The following is a 22103-nucleotide window of genomic DNA, read 5'->3' on the forward strand; positions in this document are numbered from 1 at the left end:
CCCCCCGGGGCCCCCCCCCCCCCCCCGCCCCGCCTCAGCCCCGAGGGTCAGGCTCGGGTCGCACCTGGATGTCCCGGGCCCTCTCGTAGGACTGGTAGGCCACCTTCTCCTCCATGCTAGCCAGCTCCTGTTTCAGGTTGGTCATCTCATTCTGGTGAAGCTCCGTCAGGTCATTGAGCTGCTCCTCCAGCCTCTCGTACCTGGCCGCGAGGGACAAGGGGTAAGAGCAGTCCTGGCCCCCTCACCTCCCTTCTCTCCCCACGATCCATTTCATTCCGCCACCCACCCAGCGTGTTCAGCCCTGTTCCAATTTTAACAGCAAGGACAATGGAAGTTACTACAGACACAGCCCTGCTTCCATGCAGATACCGGGCCAGGACTTCACGCACATTATCTCGTAGGCTCCCTGCCACCCTCAACCCCACAAGACAAGTACCAATGTCATCCCATTTTACAGATAAGACTGAGACACAGAGAGGTGAAGGAACCTGCTGAAGATCACAGCGTTCATGAATGGAGGAGTCAGGGACTAACGGACTTCAACCGGAGCCCGTGAGCCCTGGACTAAGACGCTGTCCTGGGCACCAGGGACACGGTGGGACAGACACACGATCCCTGCTCTGTAGGCACGCAATCTCCAAACACACACAGCGTGGGCTAGTTTTCAGGCAGGGTTTCCCCTCGATTTCCCAAACCTTCTTCGTGTGTGTGTGTATGTGTGTGTGTATATATATATAGAGAGAGAAAATAAAAGAAAAGTGCTAATTAAGGAAAAGATGGCCAAGAATCCCAGGGAGCGAGTGCCAAGTGCCACGCAAGAGGCACCGAGCACAAGGGCGGAGTGGGCAGAGGGGAAGGAGGGACCAGAGACTCCAGCGTCAGCCAAAGGTTTAAACTGAGCATGCCAGATGTTTACATACTTTGACTTTACAGGTTTGGACTCATTTAACTTTCATGAACCCTCAGAGTAAGGATTCATGTTATTCCCGCTGCACAGACAAGGAGACCAGGTGTGGAGAGCATAAGTATTTTGCTCAAGGTAAATAGTAGAGTAGAGCTGGGCGGGGGGTGGGGGGGTGCAGGGGGACAGGGAGGACGCCTGGGTGGCTCAGTCGGTTAAGCGTCTGCCTTTGGCTCAGGTCATGATCCCAGGGTCCTGGGATCGAGCCCTGCGTCAGGCTCCCTGCTCAGTGGGGAGCCTGCTTCTCCCTCTCCCTCTGCCTGCCACTCCCCCTGCTTGTGCTCTCTCTCTCTCTCAATGAATAAAATCTTTAAAAAAAAAAAAAAAAAAAGAGAAGAATAGATCTGGGGTTTAAACGCAGATAACCTGGCTCCAGAGTCAGTGCTCTTAATCTTTCCAGATGAGAGGCCACATAGCTGGTCCCTGCCTCAGTTTCCCCTCCTGTACACGGACCCCATAACCATCAAGGAGGGGACGTTCAGCGCTCCTGAGACCGGCAGCGCCTTCTCCCCACACACAGGTCCCATAACCCTATCTTCCAGAGGCTCTGACCAGATTGGAGGAAGCCTTCCCAGGGCGTTCCCAGGGCCTCTTCTGGCTCCTTCCAGCAGCCTGGGACCTTTCTACGTGCACCTCCGTCTGCCTCCGCCAACTGGAGTCTGCAGACTGGTGCCCATCACCGAAGGCCAGGGCCCCGCGGGCGGGGGCGGCGCCTACCTGTAGCGCTCCTCCTGCAGACACTGGGTCATGTAGGTATAGTCCCTCTGCAGCTGAGCCTTCAGGTCCTCCATCGAGTCCTCCAGGTGGGACTGTCCGTCCTTGATGTCCCGCAGCTCCTCCAGCAGAGCGTCCAGGTTGCCGGGGGCCCCATACAGCGCGTTCAACTTGGGGCTCCCCAGCGCCCCTGCTGGCCCGGCCCCGGAGTTGCTGCCCGCCCCGGCCGAACTGGCACTGGCACTCGAACACTCGTCGTCGCTGCCGTACTTGGGGCTGGACACCAGGGTGGCACTGCCGCTCAGCGCCCGGGCCGCCTCCTCGGGGGGCCCATCCTCCAGAGGGTCCTTCAGGTGGGCGATGTTGTCGGCGCTGCCAAACTTGTTGCGGATGAGGCTGGCAAACTCGCGGGGCTTGGACACCACGGCGGTGTGGGTGGCCTGCGAGAGGCCCGAGAGGCTGCCCTTGACGCCCTCCACCACGCCACCCCCGAAGCCACTGATGCCTGCGCGCACGTTGGCGCCCACGTCCTTCAGCCCCTGCTGCATGTCCCGCAGCACGTCCTTGGGCTGCCGCGAGGGCCCGTTCTGCTCAATCTCCTTCAGGCGCCGGCGGTAGTGCTCCAGCTTCTTGTGCAGCTGGGCGATGGTCTGTGCCGACTTCTGGTTCTTCTTCTCGAACACCTGCTTGATGCGCGAAGCCTGCTGCTTGTCCGCGTTGTTGGCCAGCTTCAGGTACTCGGCCACGTTGTCGTCCCGCGCCTCCTGCTCGATCTTGATCTGCTCGGTGATCTTCAGGATCTTCTGGTGCAGGTGGTCAATGGCAGCCTTGGTCCGCTGGGGGTCCGGGGCCCCGTCTGGCACGTCCAGGCTGATGGGGCCATCGGTGTCACCGTGGCCGGGGCCGCCGAGGAGGCTCAGGGCCGCCGGGTCTCCCTTGTCGACCTGGGGAGAAGGCAAGCAGGGCGAGCATGGGTAAATCACGAAACCATGGCAGGGGACACAGCGGGAATCTCTCGTGTGTCCCTGGACACCCCCGGACTTGGTTGCTCTACCTGGAGGACAGATGCAGGATGAACAGGAAGCTTCAGGGCAAGAGTCCAAAATAACAGCATAGTATTCCTTTTACAGCTACCATTTTTTTAAAAAAAGATTTTATTTCTAGGTAATCTCTGCACCCAACGTGGGGCTTGAACCCACAGCTCTCATATCAAGAGTGGCATGCATGCTCCACGGATCAAGCCGGCCAGGTGCCCCTATAGCGGCCATATTTGAAGGGCTCTCGCGTCTGTGATCTACCTAATCCTCACAACATCCCCAAAGTGCAGTCTAGGCAGATCTACCCCTCCTTCGGCCCAGAGAGTTCAAGCAAGTTGCTCAGGGACCCACAGTTATGAAAAGATGGAACCTCTGGCCCAGAACTCTTGTTGCTCCATCACACGGACCAAGCCGGTCTGAGGCTTCAATGGAGAATCATGGGACTGACTTGTCAGGGATGAGACAAGTTGTCCCTCTGGACCCAAACTCCCCAAAAGGCTCCTGCCTGGAGCAGGCCTCTCCCCGAGAGCTATACTCTGGCCCCACGCAGGCGCAGGAAGCCTCCCCGCCCTCCCCACCCCGGCTTCCCTGATGCAGTTCAGCAGGTCACCGGCCTCTGCTGACACCCCTCCCAGCCCCTCCATCACCTTCCAGCTGTCTGGAGTCGTCAGCAACCTCTTCCGCTTCATGATGGTGGGAGCACCTGGCCCTGCCCAGTCTCCCAGATGCGGGAGAAGAGCACAGCCCCACCCGCCCTGTGGGCCAGGGCCTGGAGACTCAGGTCCCAGAAGCAAACCCCGGGGCCAAGGGCAGCAGGGGCTGGTCTGGGGGCCTGAGGGCAGCAGGGCCCAGCTCAGAGGGGGTGAATGTGCAGGAAGGAGAAGACAGCCCCCTTCCACACCAGCAGGCAGGCTTCCCAAGTGCATTAGGATGGCACAGAGGAGGAGAGAGGCTGAGAAAAGATGGGGGCGGTAGGGAGAAAGGAAAGAGAGGTCACAGGAGATAGGAAAGATGGGAAGCCCAGGGTCAGATGAACACGGGCAGGCCTGGAGTCCTGCTCTCCCAGGGCCGGCTCCCCCTCGGCTGCTGGAGGATCTCTCTGTCCGCAGCTGGGTCCCCAGTGTCTTATCGCCATGCAAGAACGGAAGTGGCAGGAAATGGCTCAACCCCATGTATTTTTACACACAGCAACCCCCAGGATGGTCGGGTCGGATCATTCGCTCTTCGTGTGTGTGGGGCAGGATGAGGTATGTGTGGGGGAAGGGGTTAAATACGAAGAGAGTGGCCCGGTTACACACACCGGAACCGGAAGCAGCCTGTGCCAATTACAGGCAGAAGTCACTGCACTCGGCTTCTGCTGAGGTGCAAAGTTATTGGAAAACACTACTGAAAACAAAAGCCCTGCCAAAAATCAGGGGTGGGTGGCTCCTCTGTGGGCTTCCTCTGGGGCCTTTTCAGGTCACAGCATCACTGGGGATGCTGGGGACCACGCCGATCCCTTTTCCAATTTCTCCTCTTACATTTGCTTTGGGTCTCCCTTGGTGTCTCCTGGCCCTCCCTCCAGGTGCTCAGACCTCCAGAACCCTGGCTTCTCGGATTTTCTGACCTTGTATACCAGAGGAGGCAATTCCACAGTCTCCTTTAAATGATCTGTCCCAAGGTCTAACTGTCACGCCAGTCCGACTTAAAACCCCATCCTTCAGTTAAACCCCTTCCGCCTGTGCTATTCCTTCAGTGAAGACAAACAGCCTGCCTCTCCATTGTCCTGACCCTCAGTATCCCCACCTGAGAAATGGGATAATCCTGCCTATTCTCAGGTCTTTGTGAGGATTACACAAGATGATGTCTAGCAAGCACTAGCCCAGTGCGGCACATACAGAAGGCACTCATAAATGCTGTCTGAATCTAGGCAGCATAATTTGGGGTGGGGCAGGGTGGGGGAATGAAGTTTAATTAAGAGATTATACAAATCAATTCACTCAATATTGATACTACAGCATAAATATTGCAATACAAAAAATTAAATTCTCTAGGAATACATGACTTTTTTTTTTTCTTAAGAGGGGAGAGCACATGTAAGCCAGTGGAGGGGGCGGGAGGGAGGGGCAGAGAGAGAATCTGAAGCAGGCTCCATGCTCAGCACAGAGCCCAACACAGAGCTTGATCCCACGACCCTGTGATCATGACCCGAGCCAAAATCAAGAGTCACACACTCAACCGACTGAGCCACCCAGGCGCCCCTAGGAAGACATGACTTTTAGGATTAAAAGTCCTCTGCTAAGGCCACTGTGCTTCCAAAGAGGCTCAATTCTCTTTCCCCCTCTTTGTGGGAGAAAAAAACATCCAAAAAGTGAATTTTGGGTCTGGCTGAAGCCCAGCTTGATGCTGAGCGCTAGGCGGTTTGCTGTCTCTATGAGGAGCAGGGCATCTGTTGCAGGGACTGGGAGGGGTGCAGGAGGAGCTAACGAGACAGGGATGCCGTGAAGAGTAGAAGGGCTTTAGGACTCCGAGGGTGTATAAAATAGCGACTCTCCCCCTACCTTGGCCTTACTCCGGCAGCTTGGTGTGTCTCCTCCCGTGATTTAGAGTCTGTCTAGCTTACAAATGGAAAAGCAGAATGGAAGCTGGCTGTGAAATCCCCATGAATGAGAGGAGAACAGACATTCCTGGGGAAATGAGCTGGGGCCTGATGATGGGCTGGAGTGGGCTGGGGCTGGGGTCCCGGCCCCCTTGCCTGCCCCTCTCCCCTGCCCTCGGGCCCAGACTCGAGCCTGGGGGTCCCACAGCAGGACACAAGCTCCTTCCTGCCCCTCCACCGGCATCTACCACACCTGGATCCCGCTGGGCGCCTCCAGTCACAGAACACCTCCCCTCTGCCCTCCTCCCCCTTGGAGGAAGGTGCATGTTGGAGTTGGAGGAAGGTGGAGAGTTCACCATGCTCCCCCACCCCAGCACACACTCCCCCCGCCCCCATGGCAGCAGGGCCCTTTCAGGACTGAACCAAGACAGAGTGGTTAAGGAACAGAAAGCCAAGGAGGTGGCAGACGGCAGGCAGGCAGAGGTACAAAGAGGGAGAATACTTTAACAAAGGAAGGCAAATTCAGGCATAAGATGACAAAACGATGACGGACGGAAAAAGCAGAAGAGGAGAAAGAGATCTGAAAAAAAAAAAAGCGCAAACACAAAAAACAAAAAGCACAAAGAAAAGCGATGAGACTGCAGGATTACTGACAATAGCCAAGGAGGGAAGCAGCCCCAGTGTCCACCGAATGACGAATGGATAAAGACGAGGCGGTACGTGGGTTCAGTGGACTCTCCCTCAGCCATAAGGAAGAGTGAAACCTTGCCGTTCGCAAGGACATGGACGGAGCTAGAGAGTATAATGCTAAGCGAAATAAGTCAGTCAGAGGAAGACAAATACTGTATGATTTCACTCACATGTGGAATCTAAAAAAACAAAATAAATAAACAAAACCAGAAACAGACGCCTAAACACAGAGAACACACTGGTGCTCACCAGAGGGGCGGTGGGGGAGGGGTGGGTGAAACAGGTGAGGGGGACAAGAATTTAGATTTAGAACCCTGGCTCTGTCCCTCACACGCCGTGTGCCCTTGGAAGTGTCATTAACTCTTCTGGGCCTGCATTTTCTCATCTGGAAAGGGGAGGCCATTCTACCTCCCTCAAAGGGCTGTAGGGAGGATGAAATCAGACACTGAGTACAATCTCAGGGCATCCAGCAGGTGCTCAAAAACAAAAATAAATCGGTACTTCATACTCACTCGCGTGGCTGCAATGTTTAAGGGGAAAATAACAAGTGTTGGCGAGGATGCGGAGAAACTAGAGCCCTCGCACCTGCTGGTGGGAATGGAAAGAGGTGCAGCCGCTGCGGGAAGCAGTTTGGGGGGTCCCTCAGTAAGTTAAACATTGGTCTGCCGTATGATCCCCCAATTCCACTCCTGGGTCTACACCCAGGGGAATTAAAAATGAGTGTTCGGGGCGCCTGGGTGGTGCAGTCAGTTAAGAGTCCAACTCTTGGTTTCAGCTCGGGTTGTGATCTCAGGGTCATGAGATCGAGCCCAGCGTCAGGCTCCAAGCTCAGTGGGGAGTCTGCTTGAGACACTCTCTCCCTCTGCCTCCGTCCCTACCCCCTGCTCACTCTCTCTCTCTAAAATAAATAAATCTTGGGACGACTGGGTGGCTCAGTTGGTTAAGCATCTGCCTTCAGCTCAGGTCATGATCCCGGGGTCCTGGGTTAAGCCCACATCAGACTCCCTGCTCAGCGGGGAGTCTGCTTCTCCCTCTGTCCTCTGTCCCTCCCCGCTGCTCATTATCTCTGTCTCAAAAAAATAAATAAAATCTTGGGGCGCCTGGGTGGCTCAGTCATTGGGCATCTGCCTTTGGCTCAGGTCATGATCCCAGGGTGCTGGGATCCAGTCCCACATCAGGCTCCCTGCTCCGCGGGAAGCCTGCTCTCCCTCTCCCACTCCCCCTGCTTGTGTCCCCTCTCTCGCTGTGTCTCTCTCTGTCAAACAAATAAATAAAATCTGTAAAATAGATACATAAAATCTTAAAAAATAATAAATCTTAAAAAATTAAAATTAAAATAGTTCAAAAAATAAAAATGGGTGTTTGAACAAGTGCTTATACAAAGATGCTCACAGCAGCACTTCTCACAATAGCCAAAGGGTGGACACAACTCAGATGTCCATTAGCCAGTGAATGGCCAACAAAACTGGTACATCCACACAGTGGAATACTATTTGGCCATAAAAGCAATGAAGTAGCACTGATACATACTACAATTTGGATGACTTTGAGAACATCCCACTAAGCAAGAGAAGCCAGACACAAAGGTCACATACTGAAGGATTCCATTTATGTGAAATGTCCAGAATGGTTAAATCCATAGAGACAGAGGCAGGTTAGTGGTGGCCCCAGGGGATGGGAGCAGGGGAGGAATGGGGAGTGGCTGCTTCACGGGTCTGGGTTTCCTTTGGGGTGATGACCATCTTCTGGAACTAGACAGAGGTGGTGATTACAAAACCGGGATGTGGAAGGTAAGGGGTCCTCCAACCTGCTGGCTCTGGCCACAGCTCCAATTAATGTCCTATCACAGGGTGGGCCTATGGGAGGGTACCTGGGTCCTTCATCTTACTGTCTCATTTTCAACAGGGCAGAAGCTCTTTCTAACTCACTCCCAACCCCCTGTCCTAGGGCTGGGTCCAGATCGCTCAAGCCCTGGTCACTGGGGGGTGAAAAACCCCTGAGTCCCCCAGCTGGGGTATGGCAGTGAGAGGGCTACAAGGGCATCACCTCTCCTCTCTCCAAACTGTCACAGAGCCTCACGCGGCCCAGGCCACCCAGCCCTCCATCCATGCCCCGCGGCCAGCACCACACCTGGAGTTGTGGCCCAGCACCATGGCCTCCCCACCCCTCTCTCCTGAGGCACCTGACCCCAAGATGAATCCGTGTGCACAGGCCAGGCAAGTTCTTACAAAGGGAGAATGGTGGAGGGAGGGTCATGCTTCCTTCCACGATGCCATTCCATCCCCAGGAGGCCACGTCATGCCCCCCGCTCACAACAGTACCTACCGGCCAGGGCTGAAGTCATAGACCTTGTTCTAAACAGTGACTGAGATCCACGAAGTCCTGGTGAATGTTCTGGAAGAGCCAGAGATGGGACGTTGTCTGAAGTGTCCAGGGTGCAACTTTCTCTCTCCCTCTCCCTGCTTCCTGCACCTGGAAGCACCCCCTCCACTTGGCCTCGCGGAGCCGTGGACTCTCCTCCCTGCCCCCTTCTGGCAACTCTGAATGAAGCCGGATTAGGCACGCTGCCAGATCACAGGAGCTCCCGGCCCGGGCTCCTGTGGGCCTCCTGGGGCTCCCAGCTCCTCCCAGGCCTGAGCTCACGTCCTCTGTTAACCTGGGCCCAGACATGGGGCAGCGGCTCGCCCTCCTACACACCAACCAGCCCGGCCGCCCGGATCCCTGAGGCCAGGAGCACACAGTACACGCTCCAGGGCCGGAAAGCGTCCCGGCTTTCGTGAAGCTCTGTGCAGGGAGGGCAAGGGACCAGCTATTGTGAGATGGGGACCATGGTTCTCTTTCTCCAGCAATGGACTAAATACATGACGCATTCTTCAAGGTGAGCCATACAGACAAGCACCACTTGCAAGGAGGGCGTGCTCCACACCTGCGCTCCCCGGTTCCCACGAGATCGCAGAGGGCTCCCAGCCTGACTACCAGCCCCAGGGGACAAGAGCCCCTTCCCAGATTTACAAAGTACTACTGTTAGGGACCCGAGGGCAGGCTGACCCAGAAGATGAGGACTTCCTGTCCTAGCTCTCTGCTCGGGGATCAGAAAGCCAACACTAAGGTCACTCCTAGGTGGAAAAAAAAAAAAAAAAAAAGAAGAGTAGGGAGGGGAGGAGAAGAGCCCTAGAGCTTCTATGCTTCCCTTTAGGAGAGTAGGCAGCCCCTGCCATCCTGGGACAGGTGGCCTTCAGGCTCCCTCCCAGGGTGGGAACAAGAGGGTCTGTGGGTCTGGCCAAGCAGGCTGAGATCTATGCAGGATGCTGCTCCTGAGCAGGCCTGGGCTTCCAGGGGCTAAGAGACCAGAAGGCAAGTGTGATGGGGGCCGTGGGGCCCACGTGACTCAGCAGAGATGCTTCCACTTGCTGACTTCTGGCCCCAGGACGCTGATCTGAGCACCCCTCTTGGGAGGGAGAACACTCAGATTCACTCTTTCTACCAGTCCCCAGGGGAAAAGGGAGGCAAGGCCAGGACCTGTACAGAAAAAGAACGCTGATGGCCAGCTAACATCCTTCTGCCTAAAAAGGCAGTTTGACCTGCTGGGGAAGCAGAGAGGACGGGGACCTGACATCTTCCACACCAACCTGATATTCCAGCCAGAGCTGGAAACATGATCCCAACCCCTGGTCCTGGAGTCAGGGGCTGCCCCCATCCTCCCAAATCGGCAGGCATAGCCCGTGGGGCCGCGGGCTCTTTCTCTGCCTGGCAGGGGTGGGAGGGCAATTTGCAGTTCCCCAGTGCCAGCTCTGGACACACCACCCCAGCTGAGCCAGGCACCCCCGCATGGGAAAGGTGCAGGGGAAGGGGGATGGGGACGATCCCCACCCACCCGGCGGTCCCACTGGTGCCTGGGAGCCTAAGCGGCTTTTCTCCAGAGGGCAGGGAGGCAAATGCTGAGGCACTTAATGGGGTATATGTGGGGGGCCGTATGTACACCTAGGTCTGTTCCCCGGGGTATGGTGGGGTGAAGAACTTCTGCAGCGAGGCCCCAGCCACCACAAGGGGGATTCACGGGGTAGGAGCCCGAGGGCCCTGGCTCTTCCTGTGGTGCCCCTTCCCTCCTGCCATGGGATGGCCTCAGCGGCTTTACAGGGAACTGCATGCTGCAACAAGGGATTTGAGGGTGCGGAGCGCAGACGAGGAAATGCACTCACTCATCCTTTCAGACAGCACATGCGATCTCATGGCAGCTGGGCACTGGGGTGGAGGCTTCCCTCAGCCTCTGCCTGCAGCCGGCAGGTGCCCCCTCCCACCTGGCCCTCAGGGCCACCCTCTTCTCTCTCTCCTCTAGCTTCCTGTCCTTTCTGACAGGCCCACCCACTGGTTCTGGTCAAATCCATACCCTCCCCTCAGTTACCTCATCCCCTGCCCTGCTGACAACAATGTCCTTCTCCACACAAATGCCCTGCACACTCCCCTGCCTCCTCACACTGGTTCCTGGGTTGGCCCGGAGCTGCCCTCCTGCCCTGGGGCCTCCTCCATTTGCCATCCTGCAAATTCTCCAAAAGCTCCAGGCACCAAGCACTTTGCTCCTTCTGGACCCCCCACTGTCCACCTGGGGTCAGTGCTCATGGGACCTTCACGCCCCTCCCTCCCTGGCAATGTTTCTCTGTAGGCAGAAGTGATCGCAACCAGGCACATACCTCCCACTTAATTTCACATCAGCTCCTCGGGCTCCAAGAGGAGTGACACATGGCCACTGGTTTCTAGAGGCATCTGTGCTAGGGTTCAGCCATGCTCCCACACAAGACCTCCTGACCCGACCCCAGGGGCCCTCCCGACACTCCTCAGCCTAAGCCTGGAGGCCTGGTGTTCACCCCCTCCTCCCTTCTCCTATCCACAAAGAGTTCTCTCTAAGGGAGAGAGGGGGCCACACCTTGAGAGACCAGAGGGTGAGCACAAGGCGCCTGGCTTTCTCCCAACCCTGCCCAGTGAACTTCCCTCCTCCCACCCCCCAGGGGCCTCACCTGTGTGAGTACCGCTTCCCGAAGCCGTGCTGGGGACGGGGTGCCAGGACCTCTGAGGCTCCAGCTTTCCCCGGGCTGGGTCAGGCCCCCGGGGTCACAGTCCCTGGGCAGCACAGGGCTTGCCAAGGGAAGCCGGGGTCTGCGAGCAGGTGTTCCCAAGCTCCCAGGCTCTGCAGCCGCCATCTCCAGCCTGAGGCCCAGCCTGGGGATTAGGGGCGGATTGCTCTGGGAGATTTCCCCTCCCCTGGGCTCACAGGCTGCTCCTTCCCAACTGGGAGGAGACAGGCAGGATCACTGAGCGGGTAGACCCAGCTCTGATGAGGTGCCCCCCCTGCTCTGCCCATCCCCAAGTCCAGCTGTTGCCACAGTGAGGTCAGTGTGCATGAGAACCCCCAGGTGTGACAGGCAGCAACTCCAGCCCCGGTGGGGGCGGGGCAGCACATGGGGACACATGTACCTGCACCACTCACCCACCTAGATGGGTACTCTGCTCATCCCCTCCCATCGTGCATGCCTCCCACCATCAGAAGCCCTTCTCACAGAGGCACGGTCCCATGGACTCCCCCTTTTCACCATCTAATGGAAGTAGGGTTCCTAGTCAGGCTTCCAGGATGGAGGTCTCGAAAGCCAGAAAGGCTGGAGCCTGGAGGGGACTTCTTGTCAGATCCCAACACAGCGAGCTCAGCCTGGAGCCCCTTACCTCTCTCCCTGCTGCTCTGCTCACTGGCTTATGGCACCATCACTCCCAAGGTACCCTCCCTATCCAAGAAGTCCCTGGGGGAGTCAGAACTCAGCCAGCCTCATCTGCGGGACTCCTCTGCTCTCAGATTTTCTTCCACAAATCCACTCTTCTCGGACACCACTGCAACTACTTCTCTGGCTTCTGCTCCCCATTCCCTGCTCTCCTCCCCACCCCATCCCCACCCCTCCACCCCCAGCATGGCCCAGGCAAAAACACCCAAGATCAAACACAGATGGCAAACTCACAGCAGGCCCTACCTCCTTGGACTTCATCTTGACACTCCCAGCAGGAAATCCTGAGAGTGGCCAGCAGAGGGGGCCAGAGGGCCACAGTTGAGGAGAGCACGCTGTGAGCAGGCGAACCGGATGGCCTGCAGGGTTCAGGGCCCAGCTGGGCCTCTCAGGGAGGCTTCGGAAGCAGACTCGCCAAAGGCACGGATCCTGCACCTACTTGAGCCAGGCAAGGGACTCAGGGCTTAAATACGGAGGGTCCACACGTGGTAGGTGGTTCCAAGAAGGTGCAAAGAGATAAGGAAGGCCCAGGGCTATCTCTGGGGCCCAATGCCAGGGCAACCAGCCAAAAACACCAAAAGCAGGAGTCCCCACACCCTGGACTCGTGAGACTTACAAACATTAATGGTGGCCGATGACTTGGAGTTTGTGACGACAGGAACCTAGCAAAAGCCCATCACTTAGGTCCCAATTTCTGAGGCCAGCTTCAGCCAGGAGCGGTCAGGAAACACTTCCATCAGCTCCTGACATCTGCAAACGATCTTCCTCCTGTGGTACTTGATTTCTACTTTATGCGTTGGCATTGTGCACCACTCCTCTTGCATAATGGTTATGTGTAAATACGCCTTAGGTCTTACTTCCCCGAGGAAGGCACGAATCACATCTTAAATATATCCGCGCCCCTCACGGAGCCCGGCATAGGACTGACCCTCCCTCCATATGCAGAATGACCGAATGACCGGACTCATCAAGCAGCAACAAACATACTGCATCTACTACAGCTCTGTCCTGCGTGGCCACACACACAGCTGGGTCTTCTCAAGCGAAGACATCTCTCTCCTTCCAAGATGAATGACAGTCCTATAAAGTAATATCTAAGGCAAAGCGTAGCGGGACCAAAATTTTTTAAAGCATATTTTTGCACTCATTCTTAATGCAGTCTAGATAATAACATTTGGCTACTTCAAAATTATCGTCACAAGACTTTACCTTTTCCTAAATCCATTACTAAGTAGCTCTTACTGACTTTTTCCCAGTATTTCTCACTGCAAAAGTGTTTTTTTTTTTAAGATTTTATTTTATTTTATTTTAAGATTTTATTTATTTATTTGACAGAGAGAGACATAGTGAGAGCAGGAACACAAGCAGGGGGAGTGGGAGGGGGAGAAGCAGGCTTCCCTCAGAGCAGGGAGCCCGACGTGGGGCTCGATCCCAGGACCCTGGGATCATGACCTGAGCCGAAGGCAGACGCCTAACGACTGAGCCACCCAGGCGCCCCTAAGATTTTATTTTTAATCATCTCCACACCCAACGTGGGGCTCAAACTCACAGCCCTGAGATCAAGAGTCACACGCTCCACCGACCAAGCCACCCAGATGCCCCTGCAAAAGTGTTCTGTTTAAGAAATTTTGGTTGGAAAACATCCACAACCAATCAAAAAAGCCATAATTTTAAAGGCCTTATTTATTTTTATTTTTTAAAAGATTTTTATTTATTTATTTGATAGAGAGAGACACAGTGAGAGAGGGAACACAAGCAGGGGGAGTGGGAGAGGGAGAAGCAGGAGAGGGAGAAGCAGGCTTCCCGCAGAGCAGGGAGCCTGACGCGGGGCTCGATCCCAGGACCCTGGGATCATGACCTGAGCCGAAGGCAGACGCTTAACGACTGAGCCACCCAGGCGCCCCTAAAGGCCTTATTTTTGTATATCATGTGTCAAGTCAAATTCAGCATAACAACTAGAAATGTTTCAAGAAATGTTTGTTGAATAAATGGAACAATTAAAAAAACAAAAAAAACCCACCCATCTCTCCCCTGCCTCCCTCCTTTCTAGGCTCCACCAAGCTAAGATCTATAAATTTCCCTACAAGCAGAGCATAAGGCTGTGCCAGAAGGCCAGAGCTGGGAGGGGGTTGGGGAAGCTAAGCTCTGGGGCTCTCTCATGAGGTCTCATTCCCTGGGCTGCCCAGGATCGTGAAGGCTCAGAAGCACCAGAAAGAGGTTCCTGCAAAACACATTGCACCACCAAGATGACCCGGAGGGGAGTCACCATACACAGGCATCCGGTGTCTCCCTCATGGGAGGGTTCAGCTCCTCGGTTCCGGGGACAACCCACCCATCCGCACAAAAACTGAACAAAAAGGGGGGTGGAGCACAGGGGTGAACCAATAGTCTGCTAAGAGAAAAGGAACAAACAGGAATCAGGGGGAGGTCTGCCAGGCAAGCCAGAGGGAGAGAGATCCCTTTTCCTCTAGAGTCTGTTCTTGTCTTTACATGTATGAAATGTCCCCAGACCTATCAAGGACACAGAACTCCCTGCCCTGGGGGTGGGGAGCAGGAAGCCTGAGGCGTCGTGAGGTGGTAGGAGAGGTGATGCGAGCCCTGGATTTGGGTCTGAGTTCCATACTTGCTCTGGGATCTCGGTCAAGTCCGCACAGGCCCTGAGGCTCAGTGTCCCCAAGTGCAATGAGAGGCATGTGTGAAGAGCAGGGGGGCCTGGGAAGCCCTGGCTGAAGGAGACTGCATCACAGGAAGACTCGCCAAGGCTGGGCTCCGTGAGGGATGGCCAAGCCTTTCGGTGGCACAGCACTGGGCGTGGAGCCCGAGACCTGCCCTAAATCCTCCCCCTGCCGCTCGCTAGCTTCTTCACCAGTCCAGGAGAAGGCGGCAGGACCCACACAGCAGCAGCCTGGGAGAAGAGGCCTTCAGGAATGAGACCGGGGGCATCAGGAGGCGGGAGGAGAGGGTGAATGAGCCCAGCGCTGGAGGCTCTCTGTAGCTAAGCCTCAGTTTTCCTGGCAGCAAAATGGTACATATGATCATGAACTCCCCGGGCTGCAGTGAAGATCAAACGGGAACATGCCTGACACGTAGGTTTTCCTGAACGAGATGACCAGCGCTGAGGCTCCCTCGCCCCGTGGGCATGTCCTGACACACACGCACACTCACCACAGTCGCTCCACACGGTACCTGGGAGACGGGGCCTGGGACAGAAAGAGCCAGAAAAGCAGCTGCCATCTGAAGCCAAGTGGAGAGGGGCAAGCAGATGCGGAAGGGCTGCAGTGGGGCACTCAAGCACTGGGCTTGGAAAGGACCACGAGCCCCAGAGCAACCTCCTTCTGCAAAGAGAAGGTGCTGCTGGGTGAATGCCACCGCATGTACTTGCTGGTAAAGTCCTGGCCGGCCCGATAGCCCTCTGGCTGGCCGAGACGCAGCCCCACGTCGGCCAAGGCAGGGCAGTCCCTGTTCCTCCCGCGCACGGGCCCGGGCAGCTGGGCTGGGGCAGGTGTCTCTGGCGGCACACCCTCCACTTTCCCAGCTAGCCTGAGTCCGGGGTGACAGATGGGTTGGCGCCGTCCTGGGAGGGGCCACTGGACGGGAGCCCGGCTCCTGCACGGGACCAGCAGGGTCCCAGCCTCTCCACTGCTGTGCTCCCCTCAGTTTAGACTCTCCTCAGAATTCTCAAACCAGGCCCCTTCTTTCTCTAACACTCTAAGTATCACATTTTTCTGGTCTCTTCTTCTGCCCTTGTTATGGTTCTTCAGCCCCCTCCCCTTTTATCTTCCTACTTAATCTTCTTTCTCTTAGAGGAAAAAAAAAAAAGCACAAACCACATATTCTGAAGAATGGGAAACCTGAGAAGCCATCGGCTTTAGGAGCTAAAGACAGCTAAATTTAGGAGCTCAGAATAGAAGGTGAGGCCTTTAAACTCTCAGGCTCCAGGTGCACTGTGAAAATCTCCCCGTTAGGATCCCTCCGTGGGAGGGGGCTGCTTCTCTACCACCCACCTCTTAGAAATGTGGCTCGGCGAGGGGTCAGCATGCCGAGTCCCTCCCCTAACACTCACTTGTCGACCCTACCAGAAGGTGCATTTTCTTAGAAACTCACGTTACGGTAAAGAGCCCTGCTTTTCCCCTGGGGAAAGGCGGGAGGGGAGGAAGGTTCACAGTCTTCAGGATGAAGTACCGCAACCAAGGTGGGCATGTTTTCTAGGAGCGGGTGGAGAGGCTTGGCCCCCAGGCAGCAAAGGCCAGAGCAGAGAAGGCTGGGGGGCGACGAGCATGCACACACCAGGCCCCCTTTCGGCTGCTTCCAGGGAGGGAGAAGGCCACCTCTGCCACCTGCTGCACCTTTGCCCGGCCGATGCTGAGGACCCTCCTGCAGGAAGCTCTCCACAGGCACAGTCGTGAAGCAGGTGCTGGGCAGTGGCGAGAAACACTGACCCTGGTCACTTGTAGGAAAATCAAAATTGGTGTCAGGTGGGTAGAAAAAGCCACTCCATCTCCTGGGCGGTGGGGACACTGGGGACAGGTCCAGGAGAAAGTGACCCAGAGAAGACATAGCATCTCCTTTTTGGACAGTTTTTAGGAAAGCAGAGCACTCCCCCCTCCACCCCCACTCTGTTTGCCAAGAAGAATTCAGAATGATTCCTTTCTAAAAGCACAGGACTGAAATGCAGAACTCTTGGGGCATCCTGCTGACTCCAGGGGCTGACTCCAGGGCTCCTCACTTCCCATGAGCTGCCCTGATTAAATGAGAAATGGATGTGGCAGCCCTCTGCAAGGTGTGACATGTTGCTCTGCTGTGTGCTGAAGCCAGCCGGGCTCAGAGGGATGTGAGTGGTGAGTCCTAGGCGCCTGCCACCGTGCCCCTGTGCCCCTGAGAAGTTGGGACCCAGGCACGGGGCCCAGATCATATGTGGGCCTGAAGCTGCCTGCTCCGGCAGTGAAGAAACCTTATATAATGAAGTTAAGATTACAGAGCACTTGTCTTTCCAGCCACCCGAAGGAGGTCACGGTATCACTTCGGATCTGACTGAGCTATTGCTGAGCATGCTCAATTATTCACTAGCCCTGGGTACTGGCCCAGCTCTGGGGTCCCAGGAGTGGGCTATCTGGAGAGATGGAAAAGGATGCTGTGAGAACTCCCCAAATCCAGACTGGGGTGAAGGTCCAAGAGGACAAAAGAAGCAGAAGCATGAGAGTCAGCCTCTGGAGAATGTGGGGGGTGGGGGGCAAGAACAGTCAGACATCCCAGCGCCTGGCAGAGAGAGAGAGAGAGAGAGGGGAAGGTTGGACAAGGCTACTGTTTCCAGAAACGTCACTCATTGCCTCCAGCCCCCACACTGTAGGGCAGAGGAGCCCTTGGTTCCTGAAGCCTAGCAGGAAGGCAGTCGGGTGTGTGTATTCACCCCTGCTTCTGTTTCAGAGCCCTCTGCCCTGCGGGGTATAAACAGAGAAAGCCCAGACTGCCCATGAGAAGAAAGAAGAGGCAGAAGAGGGGATCAGGTTAACGATACTATATTTCCATTGCCTCATCTGGCACCAGAGGGGACCAGGGTCATGTTTCCCATCTCAGGGATGTGGTGGATCCAGGGAGGAATGTGCACGGTGCTGGGGAGACCTGTTGCCAGCTCCCATGACCCATGCCCACATCACCAGTGCTGGCTCCTCACCGTCTGGAACTGGATGACAGAGAGCTCCCATTGTGCTGACTGTTACTGGCTCTGGCGTGGGGCTCACACCCTAGAGCACGCCTTCCACTGGGGTGCACCTGAGGGGGCTGAGGATCCCAAGGGAAGAGGCTGGGGACCCGTGTCTGGGCTGGAGACCACTCAGTCCCCAGGGGCTGCAGAGAGCCACAAGGTCTCCCACAAGTTTTTCACCTGAGCTAAGTAAGACACAAGAGGGTTGAAAATGCAAGACAATGGGTCTTATTAGGTAACTTGGACATGATCTAACTTCACCACCCACCCCCGGAATTCTGTACGTCCAGAAGCCAGGGCTAATCTGGAGAACAGTGGGAACTTTCCATCTAGAAAGAAAGTCATGGGTGTCACTGGGGAAAAGATGAACAAAGGCTAATTCTAGAAGCCAGGTGCCTACTGGGACAACTAACTGAGCCCACGATCGTATTCGAAAAGAGAAGGCTGCAGCTCGTGATCTCTGGGGTCAGAGCTTTAGGTAAGGGGCAGAGTCCTCACCTTTTAGCCCCTCTCCTGCTTGGACAGGACCCCTACAAGGCAAGGGGCTTCACCCGAACATGAGGAACTCAGACTAAAAGCAGAACCCCTTGATTTGCCAGGTACCATAGGATAGACTGCTGTGCGAGGCCCGAAGGACCCTGGCAAACAGAGTCTTTGAATCACTGAGACAGGAAACAAAGGTTCATGGCAAATCACAGAGCCATCCCGCCTTGGCCTGGCGAGGAGCTGAAAGCATGGGCACAGCCTCAGGAGTCTCTCCAGAGGCCACTGGGCTGGCTGCCTCTGGTTCTCCCTCCACCTGAGGAGTCTTTCCATGCAGAGAAGAAGAGAAGGGAAGAGGGCACGGGATGGGTGGCAGTGGGGAACAGAGAAGGTGGCTGTCCCTCCAGCAATTGGGTGTGAGCTCTGGCTGGCACAGACCCGAATGTGTACAGGAAAGACTGAGTGGGCAGAGTGCCACATGGCTCTGAAGGTGGATGTATTTGTAAGGACAGGCCAGTTGACCCTAGAGCAGGGGCCCTTTGGCCTCCCATGTTATCTGGCCTACAAGCTCCGACATATGAGGAGAACCCACAGAAGAACGGTCTGGCCTCCCCCAGCTGCTGAGGGGCCATGGTTTGAAAACCTCTCTCAGCAGAGCAGCCCCACCTGCCTCTGCCCCAGCAGTCTCTCAGACGTAAATAAACCAGGACTCCTTTGCACCTGCCAACATCAGTCTTCTTGGCAAGTACCTAGGGCTAAGGGTGGCCCCTCACTTGCCATCCCTAGGTGTAAACAGGGGTGCTTATTTATGCCAGGGCAGAGAAGAACTCTTGTTGTTGAATAAGTCTGGTGGAAGAGTCTGCTCTGTGTCCAGAGTCTGCTCTGGTTTGGGTGATGAGCTGAACATCACTGGTTTCCCCACCTGGAGCCTGGAGATAAGACCTCCCCAAGGCCACAGAAAGTATCCAGTCATGACATGATTCCTCCAGCCTCTGCACCTCACTGTGTGCACCTGGCCCTCTCCCACCCTGCCTGTCCTGGTTCAGCAGGGGCAGCAGGCCGGCCTGTCAGCAAAAGTCCTGCCACACGGAGCACCTCCACACTGGTCTCCTAAGGGCTATCCAGACACCCTCTGTGAGCTCCAGGCTCCCACCGCATACCCCTCCTTGTCCTCAGAGCGCACCCACCATACCACACAGAAGGGGAAGGTCAGGCGCCAGCCTGGCAGAGCTGGTCATAAACCCAGTGTTCCTGCACGATCCCTCTCCCAAGACCCTCCAGCTGGGTGTCCCTTGCAGAAGCCCAGAAGAGGTGTGGGACGTGGGGCAACAGCTGGGGCAAAGTTTTGACTAAAGCCAAGAGGGAAGCAATGACCAAGCCAGATGTGGAAGAAATGAGGAAAGGGGGATATAAGCCTCTGACCCCGGCAGGGGCTAATCCGCTCCCTGAAAGGCTGGGAGCAGGAAATGAAGGTGGGACAGGAAAAGTTACTAGGTTTCTCTGAGAGTACACATTTTCTAGGAACTGCTGCTCAGCAAAAAGAGACAAAGAGACAGGGAGGGAGGGAAGGAGAGAGAGAATGAACTCATCTGCCAGGGAACCAGGCAGCCCAACTCCATGGCCCCTGCACCCAGTGGTTCCTGCTGCAGCCCCGGGGCCCAGGATTCCCAGAGGTTAAGGCCACGCTACACACAGATGGAGAACCCAGATGTCACCAGTATTCTCGATGCACCTGCCAGTGTCCCAGTGCCCCAACAAATGGTGACAATTTTTTTTCCGCTTTCTAACTATCGGGCAGAGGGAGAAGCTACATTGCTCAGTGCTCTGCAAATGGTAGAAAGCAAGATGGGGGGCAGAGATGGGCATCTGTTTTTGCTTTTAAGGGGAAATCATTTAAGGCACAATGTCAAAAACAGCTCATGGATCTGGAGGGAACAGTGACAGTCCAATGATGTCACCAAGGCTGAGCTGCTTCCCAGGACTGTGAGCCCCTGTTCTGTCCTCCTGCTGCACCCCTGCTGTCCTTGGGGCGCCAGGCCCCCTGTTCTCTTTGGGTGGGGGCTAGGCGAGCCTCTCCATGACAGTTGAGGAGCTAGAGCTCCTTCCAGGCTGTTCCAGTAACTCAACCCCCGCCAGGGCCGCTCTGGTCCGAAAGCCAGCTGGTGAGTTCCAAACAATGGCAAGGGGTGTGGGTAGTGGGGGAGGCTTATGAATTAAAAATAGATGCTCGTAATCACCAGGGAGCTTGCAGAGAGCATGTGGGGAGCTGTGTTTACTAGAGAGAAGAATACCTTCTATTCATGCCCAGAGACCGGGGAGGAACCACCAGAGCATCTCACATTGATCAATGGTCTCTGGATCTGGGGGAGTCAGCTGACACGGCAGGCTTTTCTGGAGGCTAGAAGACCCCTTTCCTCCTCAGGAGCCCCCCAGGGCCTCGCCTATCCCTGGTGGGACAGTTACAGGGCAGGAAAGCTGTGTAACTGAGCAGGGGGGATGGCAACCAAGCCGCAGTGTCACCCTCTTGAGCCTAGGCAGACCCGTGCCCTGTGGACACTGCATAAAAGGGTCTCTAGTGCTTGTAGTGACTTCACGTCTGTTTGGCCCGGTGAACACCCTAGAATGTGGGATCTGCTCTCCTCTCTGCCAGGAAGCGGCCGGGTGTCCTCAGGAAGCAGTGTCCTGATTCCTCTAGGCCTTGTCTCTTCAGCTGCAAAACGGAGATAGGGCCCACTCTGGCAGCTTCATGGGGATGTTATTAACCAGGCAATAATACGGCAGAGTTTGGGAAAGCTGAAAGTTCTAAATACAGATAGAAGACAATCACAGGAACTACCCTTTCCCCTGTGACCACCCTGAACCCAGGGAACCGTCCTTCCCAGCAGGTCGCCCAAGAGTGTGCAGCCCCGGTCTTCCCCCAGCAGCAAGAGGAGAACCCCAGCCGTGTCGGAGGCAGTGTGAAGATCAAGCACCAGCCACAGGCAAAAGCCTGGGGAGAAGCTCCCCAGCGGATGCGCCTGCCCCCAAGCCCCAAGCCCCCTGCACGCCCAGTCAGCAAACATCAACAAGCCTTCACCAGCTTCGAACCACCGCCCACCGCCCACCCACTCCGTCTGCTCAGGCAGCCGGAGAATACAAGGTTCACATTCCCCCTCCTCAGAAAGCAGCTGTGGTCCCAGGGACCCTCGCTTGACAGGATCGTTCTAATTTGATTTTTAAAGCGTTTTCACTGACTCAGCACGGAGAGGTGGGCCGGGCTACGGTTGCACGCAGAGTGCTTGCTCACTACAAGCTGATAACTCGGTTCATTCTGCTGGGCCCCTCCAGGTCCCCGCTCCACAAGGCCTTTCAGCTGACAGAGGCAAATGTCACTCTTGGAACACACCCTCCACAGCTGAAACGACGCTTGCAAATGGTCCAGTGCCATCGTTTTAAATCTGTCTCTACACTGACAATTCCCAAATGTATGCCTCCAGCCTGGATCTCTCCCCAAGACTCCACACTCACGTATCTGACTGCTTCTTTGGCATTTCCATGTGGATGTTGAATAGTCATCTCAAACATAACCCGTCCAAAACCTCGCTCTGATTTCTGCCCCCCATGGCCCCTGCCAGATATCTGTTCCATTTGCCTGTTTCCCCAACTCAATTATAATGGCAATTTCTTCTTTCCAGCTGCCAGGCCAAAAACCTGTGTGCTATCTTTGCCTGCTTCCTTCCTGTCATGCTCCACATCCATCAGAGGTGGGGGTACCTCGATCTCGGAAGCAAATCCAGGATCCAACCCCTCCTCCCCACCTCCACCACTCCCACCCTGCTGCAAGCCACCACCACCTCATGCCCGGGGGATTTCAATAGCTTCCTAGCTAGACTCCAGGTTCGAACCCTGGCTCACAGCCTGTTCTCCACACAACAGCCACAGCAATCTTCTTCTTTTCTTTTCTTTTTTTTTTTTTTTTAAAGATTATATGTATTTATTTGACAGAGAGAGAGCGCACACACAGGGGGAGCGGCAGAGGGAGAGGGAGAAGCAGACTCCCCGCTGAGCAGGGAGCCCGATGCGGGGCCCGATCCCAGCACCCTGGGATCATGACCTGAGCTGAAGGCAGACACTTAACCAACTGAGCCACCCAGGCGCCCCTACAGCAATCTTCTTAAAAGGTGTCCCATATCTG

At 55.7% G+C, this 22103-nt stretch overlaps 1 protein-coding gene across 4 annotated transcripts in view; it reads right to left on the reverse strand.

Moving 5' to 3' along the window:
- TMCC2 (transmembrane and coiled-coil domain family 2) overlaps positions 1 to 22103 on the reverse strand; it is a 40318-nt gene that overhangs the window by 2205 nt on the left and 16010 nt on the right. For 2 of the 4 annotated variants that reach the window (XM_035010219.1, XM_035010218.1), the window contains 2 exons: positions 1679 to 2619; positions 65 to 200 (listed from right to left, as the gene is read on the reverse strand). In XM_035010219.1, coding sequence (XP_034866110.1) covers positions 65 to 200; positions 1679 to 2619 — 1077 coding nt within the window. Of the gene's footprint in view, positions 1 to 64; positions 201 to 1678; positions 2620 to 3359; positions 4563 to 10992; positions 11462 to 22103 lie in introns of those variants that run through there. The other 2 variants (XM_035010221.1, XM_035010220.1) reach the window with 2 other exon arrangements.

Source organism: Mirounga leonina, unplaced genomic scaffold (genome assembly GCF_011800145.1).
Source record: "Mirounga leonina isolate KUSES-001 unplaced genomic scaffold, KU_Mleo_1.0 Mir_154, whole genome shotgun sequence".
NCBI classification, from domain to species: Eukaryota; Metazoa; Chordata; class Mammalia; order Carnivora; family Phocidae; genus Mirounga; species Mirounga leonina.